The sequence below is a fragment of the Pteronotus mesoamericanus genome, unplaced genomic scaffold (assembly GCF_021234165.1).
Source record: "Pteronotus mesoamericanus isolate MK-2021 breed Mesoamerican mustached bat unplaced genomic scaffold, CSHL_Meso_final scaffold_174, whole genome shotgun sequence".
Lineage (NCBI taxonomy): Eukaryota > Metazoa > Chordata > Mammalia > Chiroptera > Mormoopidae > Pteronotus > Pteronotus mesoamericanus.
In genome coordinates, this window is record NW_026555309.1 from 45,370,176 (window position 1) to 45,379,521 (window position 9,346).

Genomic DNA, 9,346 nt, shown 5'->3' on the forward strand with positions numbered 1-9,346 from the left:
GGACGCAGCGCCAGGCCCAAATCCCAGCCCCTTGCGTTGCTCTGACGGGGCGGCCGCGGGTAACCTTGGCCGGCTCTGCCCCCGCAGGACCCGCAGTACGTCCAGCAGGCGCTGACGCACGCCCTGCTGATGGACGCCGTGGTGGGAGCGCTGCCGTTGCCCGGAGCCATTTACGCTGCCTCCAAGTTGTCCTACTTTGACAAGATGAAGAACGAAAGTAAGAGACGCGTCCTAAGTGCTTTAGACCCACATGATGTTTTCCCCCAGGATCCCAAATTTGTGCAGTTTTCTTTTATACGTTTCAATTTCTGTGGGTGTCACCGCCCTGCCCCGGGCTCCCCGCCTCTGCCGGGCTCCCTGGGGCGCTGCGCTGGCGGACGCGTGATGGCACCTCCGCCGGCCCCGGCCCGGCTGCCCGCGAGGGCTGGCTCCCTGCACCGCGTAGGCAGCGCGCCGTGCGCCATCGGGGACGAGTCCTCTCGCCGCTGTCATCGTCGTGCGGTCACCATGCGTGCGCGCGCCTGTGTGGGCCTCGCTCCTGGGGCGGGGGGTGGGGCTCTGGTTGTAGAACGTCCAAGGATGAGGAAGGACCGCCCTCTGTTAGTGTTTGTTTCTTCGCTGCGCCTGCGCTGAGCCCCCTCGTGCTTCCTGTACCAGAATCCCTCCCTCCCGGGACGGCGGGCGCTCTGGCTGTCCCTGGGCCTGCTGGGGGGCCCGGGGCGGCTCTTGTCCATAGTCCTCAAACGAAGCGTTGAATGTGGCTTTTCTCATTTGGAGCAAAATCAAGCCGACACTACGCTTTGGCTGCTGGGCCCCCACCTCCTGCCAGGCCCTGGTCCAGTCACAGGGAAGCCGCCGGCTGCTCCAGCCGCCGCGCACGGTCACGCAGCCGTCACCCGCTTGTTCCGTACGGCACGGGGGCCTGTCCGGGCGCTGTGTTCCAGAACAAGAACTGTTTTCCTCTGTGTGGGTGCCCATCCCGGGCTCACAGCCGTAGCTTATGATGGAAATTCTGAAAAACAAATTTTCTTGGGTTTTTATGCCATGCCTGGCAGGGGCGTGTCTGGGTGGGGGTGCGTGTCAGGCGGTGCTGCCGGCACCCACTGGGCGAGGCAGGGGCGCTCCCCACGCCCTCCCACGGCAGGACGCGCCGGCAGCCCCGTGGACGGCTGGGCCGCAGCGCGGTGCTCCTGGCCTCGTCCGGGCCTGTGCCGTTGCCGAGACGGGTCCTCAGGGGTGGGAGTGGAGCGCTCGCCGAGTGGGGGAGGCCGCCCGGCTGCGCTGCAGCGTCGGCTTTCCAAGGGCTTCGCGTCCCAGGTTGGGCGGTTTCACCCCCAAACAGCACCCGAGGGGGGCAGCGCGCAGCCGCGGGAGCGCTGCGTTTCGGTCCGGAAAGCTCACACGGTGTTGGCGTTTCAGTGCCCACGGCCGTTCCCAAGACAACCGCGGACACGCTGAAGCACAGGATCAACCCTTCGGCCGGGGAGACCGAGCCGCAGGCCGTGGACGTCCTGCTGTACACGCCAGGTACGCGGCTTCCCGGCCGGGGCTGGGGCTGGGGCTGCGGGGGCGGGGCTGGGGCTGCGGGGGCGGGGCTGGGGCTGCGGGGGCGGGGCTGGGGCTGCGGGGGCGGGCACAGCCTGGGCTCGGGCCTCTGTTCCAGCTCAGCTGAGTGGCCAGGCGGGGTGGGCGGGGTCTGGCTCTTGGGGTGAAATCCCTGCAGCCCTGTGACCTCCTGTGACCATCACCTTGCGGAGGCCAGAGCCAGGGAGCCCAGAGACGGGAGTGGGGCGGGCTCTTTGCCTAGGTCCCCTCCACAGTGGCCGTCCCCAACGTCCGTGTGGCACACACGTCCTTTTCCCGGGGGGTTCATCTGGTCCTGTTGTCCCTGTCACGAGTGCCTGCCCCTCAGAAGCTGCCGGCGCGGCTCCTGGGCTGACGGGAACGTGGGAGCGGACAGCCGCCTTGGGAGGCAGGGGAGCTGCTGCCGCCATCCAGGGGGCGACAGAGGGCGGCAGAGGGCGGCAGAGGTCGCCTGGCGTGGCAGGGTCACAGACGCCTGCGGGCGTTTCCGTCTGCCGGGGCGAGCGTGCCCCGAGGGCCGGCGCGCTGGGAGCGAAGGGACTGGGCTCCAGGCGGAATGGGCCGGCCGCGGCCGCGGAGCCCGTCCGTGGGCGTCTGCGTGAACAGTGAGCGCCGTCCACGTGCCGCCCTCTCTGTGGTCGTGACTCATGGAGCCTCCGCCTCAGACGGTGTCGGACGGGCCGACGGAGGCTCTGGGGCGAAGCCGTGTCCCGCAGGAGAAAGGGACCGGTCACACCTGTGCCACCAGACACCTGCTGGATCCAACCCCACAGACCAGGGGTGTCCCCGTCACGGCCTATGAATTACCCTGGGTTTTCAGATCTAAGTGAGTTTTCCTTCCACTTACACTGACTAGACTCTGGGCCTCTGGTCGTCGTGGGCGAGGGGACTCAGACTGGGAACTTCTCGAAAGGCTGGACACAGTGCGACAACAACCGTGAGGGACGGTGGCCACCAGGTGCGGAAGAGGTGGCAGAGGGGCTGGAAGCTGAGCGCAGCTTTGGTGAACCCTGTGCGGGAGAGGGACCAAAACAGGAGTCAGACCCATCAGGGACGGTGCGCGCCGGCGAGCCTGTCGGCGGGAGCTCAGGGCGAGGGCGGGCGCGGGCGCCGGGCCGAGGGTGCTGTCGGTGGGCAGCACCGCCCTGGAGTCGGCCGGCTGGCCCCGCAAGGACTGGCACGTGGACGCGTCCTTGAGTGCGGACAGAGGGCGGGGCTGGAGGAGGCCCGTCCCTCCCCCCCATCAGGGTGCGGGGACAGCGGGCATCGTAGAGACAGGATGAAGCCCAGCTGCTCCCCGGGCCCCACAGTCACCAGTCCCACGTGGACAGAGATCCCAGCGGAAAACCGCAGACAAACGTGCGCAAAGCCTGCGGAGCCTGGAGCGCAGCAGAGACTATGTTCCCGACCCCGTGGTAAGGAAAACACTCGGATAGCACATAAAAATCACTAGCCACCAAGGGCCGAGATCAAGGCTGGTGAATTTGACTGTGTTAACAGTTAGGATGCTAAAAAGACACCTTCCAGAGCGAAGATGGGAGTCACCGCCCCGGAAGGGACCCGCGGGGGCTGGCGCCGAGGCAGAAGGAGCGCTGCGCCCCAAGGAGAGTGGGCAGCCGCTTCGGAAGCGGGGAAGAGAGGCCCCCCCGCAGGGCGCCCGGCTGGCCGCGCGCCCCTCGCTCTTGTCACTGTGGCGGGCTCAGTGGCCGGCTCGCTCCCAGGACGCTCGCTCCCAGAGGAATGCGGTGCGCACGGCCCTGCCCTGCGGGCGCCCCGTGGCTCTCGGGCACCCAGGCCAGGCCCGAGCTCAGCACGGACGCCGTGCCCACGCATTGCAGGGTCCCCTGGGCCCACCCTCAGGCTGCTTCTCTCTTCAGGGCATCTCGACCCAGCAGAGAAAGTCGGAGACGCCCACCCCAAGTTATGGTGCGCCCTCCACCAAGGCAAAGTGGTCGTCTTTGACGCTTCGTCCTGGACCATCCACCAGCACTGCGTCAGGGTGGGCACCTCCAAGCTGGTGAGTGAAGCAGGCGCCATGCGGTGTGGGCAGGCGGCTCGGAGTTGCGGTTTTAGAAACGCGAGCGTGTCTGCCCAGCCGTCGCTGGGCGGCACCCTCCACCCAGAAGTAGGAGGGTGTCCGTTTCCACCCTGAGTTTGTGAATTAAACGTTGGCTCGTTCCAGCCTTTACTGAAACGCTTGCATTTAAGGGAGCAGATGAGGGCTTCCCCCAGCGCCTCCCAGGCTAAGCCTGGGTCTGTGGGGCTCAGCGCCGCCTCCGCTCGCCTAAAGCAGGCCCTGGGAGCTGTGCGCTTGGGAAGAAGACGAAGAACCACTTAAAGCAAATTTGCATGATACTGTAATTCTCTCTCGGCTGAGACACCTTAATTCTAGCGTTTAGACTGATTGCTTTTTAAAAATTAAATAAGTCAATTCCTACAAACCTGCCCCCTCCCTCACCCTCCACTGGCCCACTCGCCCCCGAGGACAGGTGTTGGGCCCCCGGCCGCAGACGGCAGGCCCTGGTTTTCGGAGACTCCCGGGGCCCCGCTCTGGCCTTTGAAAATCCTTCCTTCCTGTGGGTGACAAGTCCCCCACACGCGCCAGGCCCTGAGAGCGGCCCAGGGCCCGGCTGTTCCGGGCGACCCTGCTGCTTCCAGGTGGGGGGCGCGGCCGCCGCCACCCCGCGGGCGAGGGCGCAGGACCCAAGGGCAGCGCTGCATCGGAAGAGTTGTACAGCCTAAGCGCGTTAGGCCAGACGACAAAGCGGGGAGAAGTTAAGGAGATCATCCTTATTCTGAATTTAATTTTTGACTCATTCCAGTTACAAGCACTTCAAAGACTTTTTAATTGTAGAGTGACTTTTGAAGTGCTTGTTAAAATAAAGCCCACAGGCCGCCTGTTGCAGTCGTGCCTACCGCCCCCTCGCCCCCGTCAGCCCCCGCCCCCTCGCCCCTGTCAGCCCCCGTCACAGGGAGGGACGTTCAGTGAGGGCGGAGAGCCGTCCCGTGGTGAGGAAGGGCCTGCCTGCGGCTGCGCAGAGGCGTTCCGTCTCACCGCACAGGAGAGAGACCTGGGTAATCATGTTAGGGTTTCAAGTCCAAGGGAGTTTATCGAAGAGGCCTGTGGGCCACCGAAGACGATGTTTCACGGAAAGCGTCCCTATTTTCAGGTAGATGCTTCTGTCGAAAAGACAACGAGCATCTTTTTCTTTCGTGTTCCTTCACACAATTAGAACGATCAGCTTTCTATAAGGTCCCCCTTCTGAGCTGAAGCTGAGTGGCCGCTCACCCAGCACGGGCGCTGCTCTGGTCTGGCCCCGCCCCCCCCACAGCGCCCCCTTTCCACTGCGAGGACGTGAGACGTGTGTTCAGTTACCCGTCGGCTGTCGCCCGCGCCGTGGGGACCAGGAATCGGAGCTGCTCGCGGGAGCGGGTTCCGCGGCGGCCGGGCGGGAGCTGACGCGGACCTCCCGCCCCGCAGAACTGCATGGCGATGGTGGAGCAGAGCCAGGTGTGGGTCGGCTCCGAGGACTCCGTCATCTACATCATCAGCAGCCACAGCATGTCCTGCAACAAGCAGCTCACCGACCACCGCGCCAGCGTCACCGGCCTGGCGGTGCAGGGCAGGCCCGAGGCGCCCAGGTAGCCGCCCTGCGGGAGGAGGGCATCTGGGAGGACAGGGCAGGCGACGCGTACCCCCGTCTGCCGCCGGCCTCGGGTCAGAGAAGCGGGTCCCACCTGCGGGAACAACTCCGGGGCTTTCCCGCGGGTCCCCTCTGTGCCGCCCGCCCCTCGTCCCCTGACCTGGTTTCAGAGGGGCTACGTGTCCTCAGTCCAGCCGGGTCAGGTAGACAGAAGGTGCTGACGGTAAGGTCGGGGCCCCGCCCTCCCCACAGCCGCCAACCCCCGAGGCCGGGCGGACCCCTGAACCTGCGCTTGGGGAGCCGCACTCTGCAGCCCTGGCGCAGGAGGTCACAGTTTGGCTCGCGGTCCTGTTGTGGTCCAGCACCCAAAGCCGCCTTGCCTGCCCACGGGCTCCATTTTGGTGGAGGCCGCCCTCGCCGCACGGGCCGTGAGCGGGCTGCCCACGTTGCACCTGCTCCTGCGGCGGCTCTGTTCTTTTCTGGATCACAGCGCACGACCAACGAAGTGTGTGTCTGTGCCCCCAGCCAGGTATATTCGTGCAGCGTGGACGGGACGGTGCTGGTGTGGAACGCGGGAACGCTGCGGGTGACCAGCAGGTTCCAGCTGCCGGGCGGCGGGCTCTCGTCCATCAGTCTGCACGGAGGCTGCTTGTGGTGTTGTACGTCCGCCTCCGCCGGCCCGCGGACCCGCCCTGCCCCGGGAAGAGGAAGCTGCATGCATGTCCAACTCTGACTTTTAAAGCCCCCCATCTTTGGAAGCTCCAGTCCCTCGCGCTCCTCGCTTCCCTGGGCTCCCCATAGCTGCCCCGGGGCGTTGGTGCCGCAGTGGCCGGGACACTGCCTGGCCTTCCTCCTCCTGCTCCGCGTCAGCCGGGGCCCGTGGTGGGGGGCCCGGGGCCCACAGCCTCCCTGTCCCTGTCCGCCTGTCTGACCCCAAGGCTTGCGTGTGCTCTGCCCGCCCCTCACCCCCACTGCCTCCTGCAGGTACAGGCGACAGCATCACGCCCATGAACAGCCGCATCCATGAAAAGCTGACGATCGAAGGGAACTTCAGCGAGAGAAGCACCTCCTTCGTGGCCTTCCAGCTCGTCCCTGAGGTACTGCACAGCGTCCGTGTGCGCGGCCGCGGCCTGGCCGCACGCACCCGCCACACTGTGGTCTCCGTTTCAGCAGGCGCAGCTGTGGGCGGCCTGCTCGGGCTACGATGATGTCTACATCTGGGGCCTGAAGGACTTGGCCCAGCCCCCCGGGCGGGTCCACCTGCCCAACTGCTCCAAGGTCCACTGCATGATCAGGGTGAAGAGGCAGGTGAGGCGGGCCCCCCGCCCAGGGCCGCTGCCAGCCCCAGGCCTGCTGGGCAGCGCGTGCGTCGGGGCGAGCCCTCTCCCCCAGGCCCGGCCGCACGGGCCTCACCCCCCCGTTTCTCCTGCAGATCTGGGTGGGCGGCACGGGCCTGTCGCAGGGACGGCCCCAGGGGAAGATCTACGTGATCGATGCTGAGAAGCAGACGGTGGAAAAGGAGCTGGTGGCCCACGCAGACACGGTGCAGACCCTGTGCTCCGCGGAGGACAGATACGTGCTGAGCGGCTCCGGCGGGGAGGAAGGGAAGGTCGCCATCTGGACGGTGGCGTGAGCGCGGCGTGGGAGCCCGGCTCCGGGAGCGCACGCCAGGCCTGCGCCCTGCCGGGGCGGCAGCACGCCTTCTCGTGGACTCCCCCGGTTCCGCTGTGTCGGGATGGGGTTCTTCTCGGGCAGGCAGCCGGTCGACTTGGCGATACCCTCTGCTGGGAAGTCACCCGTAGGGCGTCTGGCAGTGCCAGGACCCGCCGCCAGCAGCGGAGCGGAACGGGGCGCCTTAGCCGCGTCACCCCGGACCGGGCCGCACTGCGTTCTCTCCGCGCTCACGCACTGCGCGCCGTCTGCGGCAGCCCCGCTGCCCACACCGACTTCCCGATCACAGCGGAGCCTGCCGGCTGGGGAGTCTGAAGGGATCGCCTGGAGCCCGCCCTCGCTGTCCCCCGTCAGGGCCGGTGATGGCGCTGTGAAAAAGCCATCTGCACGGGGCCGGGCGGCAAAGGCAAGCTCTTCTTTTTTACTGCAAAATTTTCATAATGAAGAAACCCAGAGAGACTCTTTGAGCCGAAGATCACAGAATCTCCCCCTAAAACAGCCCGTATCCTCCAGTTCCCCGGCCGAGCTGCTGCCACGACAGCCCCCAGCAGGAGCTGGCGCGCCCCTCAAGCGTCGGCGTCGCGTGCGCACATGGGGTGCGTGTGTACGTGCAGATGGTGCCTTCTTATTTAACTACAGGTGACCGTATTAGCTGTAAATAACCATTCAGATGGTTTGCACATTTTGCTGTAGTGGTAAAGTTTCATTCCCAGAAAGCCCAGGAAGAGACTGCTTGGCATGGTCGCTGGGCACCGGGGGCGTGTGGCTGCCGGACCCTTGGCTCCGGGCACTGGGACTCGGACACTGCACCCGCCCCGAGATCTCCGAGGTGCCAGCCAGGCCTCTCTGCGTGGTCCTCGGGACCCCAGCACTGAGGGAGGCCCTGACCCCGGCTGGCGTTTGGGGGTGCCCCGGGCCTGCGGTGCAGGCAGCGCCCAGGCGCCCTGGCGCCCTGTGTGTGCTCGCCGGCCTCTGGGACGGCTCGGCCAGCGCCAAGGGCGGGAGGCTGCGTTCCGCTTGTGTCAGCACATGATGAGTCCCGGGCAAAGCCTGTCAGAAATAAAGTATTTAACGCCAACCCCCACGTCCCCAGGCGTTTCCACCTTGTCTACGGGAAACTTCCGTGCGTCACACACGGACATGCATGCTCCTTTCCCCGCCTGAGCCGGTGCACAGACTGTGGAAGGTCATGGGGTCACTCTGGGTTGGCACCTAACAGCTGGGCGCGCATCACGTGACCTCAGTGCAGCCCCTTCATCACCTCGACACTTAGGGATAATTTCTAGGTAAAACAACACATGCAGCCTCGGCTGGGGCAGCTCCGCGGACTGAGCGCCGGCCTGGGAACCCAAGGGCCGCTGGTTCTGTGCCCACTCAGGGCACAGGCCTGGGAAGCTGGCCAGGTTCCCAGAAGGGGGCGTGTGAGAGGCAACTGCACAGCGATGTTCCTCTCCCTTCCCCTTTAACAATAAATTAAATCTCTAAAAAAATGCAGAAAATTTTAGGACATGGTCTTTTTTAGAAAAGGAAACCCAGGCCTGAGTGGGCTGCGGCAGCTGCAGGTTCTGCGTCTGCGTGCAAGGGCCGTGCGGGGGTGGGGGCCGCTGAATCGGAGGGGCACCTGCGTGCCTGGGGTGAGTCCTCTGTGCTGCGCAGAGACGCCGGGAGGAGTGACCTGTGTGGGAGAGCCCCCGCGTGAGCCGGGTCCGTGGGACCCACAGGGGTGCTGTCCCCACCTCAGCTTCAGACGCCTGAATTAAATCAGCACTAAAAGGTTTCTCTTCAGCCTGAGGCCAGTCGGCTTTAGCACAGCGGGCGGCGTCTCAGCTCTGCTGCCACACGTAAGGCCCTGGCACAGCCGCCGGAGGCCGCCTGCCTGCGCCTGCTGCCCCTCGGTAGGTGGGATCATGCTGGCCACTCTCGGGCAGCCTTGGAGTTAGATGTCACCGGGCTCCTCAGTTACAAGGGCCTGACTTGTGTCCTTCCTGGGAGGGTCCTCCGGAAGACGAGGGGCGGTTTCCCCACGTGGCAGAGCGGGCAAGGCTGGAGAGCCTGGCAGAGGTGCCCTGAAGTCCCTGCTGCCTGCACGTGCCCGTGTTCCTCACGGAGGTGCCATGGGGTCCCCAGGGGTGGGGGGAGGCCCCTTGCCTGCCTGCTGAGGCTCAGCCGCGGTGCGACTGTGAGCAGGCACAGGCCTAGGGGAAGCTCTGGGTTCCCGAGCTATGGAACACAGGCGGGCCGGGGCTGGGGCCGGCGCCAGGCAGGCGGCCTAGGGGGCACCTGGCCCCTGCACAACGGAGAGGGCTCCTCGCCGTAGGGCGGGGCGGGGACTGAGAGGATGCTGCATCCCGGCCGCGCTCTAGAATGTTGTGAGGGTATGAAGCGTGAATAGAAATGCAGCAGCTACTGGACTGAGCTGAGCGGCGGTCCCCAGACAGACATGTCTA

At 65.8% G+C, this 9,346-nt stretch overlaps 1 protein-coding gene across 1 annotated transcript in view; it reads left to right on the forward strand.

Annotated features, from left to right (window-relative positions):
- Nucleotides 1-8,331, forward strand: part of DENND3 (DENN domain containing 3) — a 30,955-nt gene extending 22,624 nt beyond the window's left edge. Inside the window, exons 16-23 of the mRNA XM_054590545.1 lie at nt 88-217; nt 1,420-1,527; nt 3,462-3,601; nt 5,066-5,226; nt 5,754-5,887; nt 6,213-6,325; nt 6,399-6,536; nt 6,661-8,331. Coding sequence (XP_054446520.1) covers nt 88-217; nt 1,420-1,527; nt 3,462-3,601; nt 5,066-5,226; nt 5,754-5,887; nt 6,213-6,325; nt 6,399-6,536; nt 6,661-6,861 — 1,125 coding nt within the window. The 3' untranslated portion in view covers nt 6,862-8,331. The remainder of the gene's footprint in view (nt 1-87; nt 218-1,419; nt 1,528-3,461; nt 3,602-5,065; nt 5,227-5,753; nt 5,888-6,212; nt 6,326-6,398; nt 6,537-6,660) is intronic.
- Nucleotides 8,332-9,346: the final 1,015 nt, after the last annotated feature.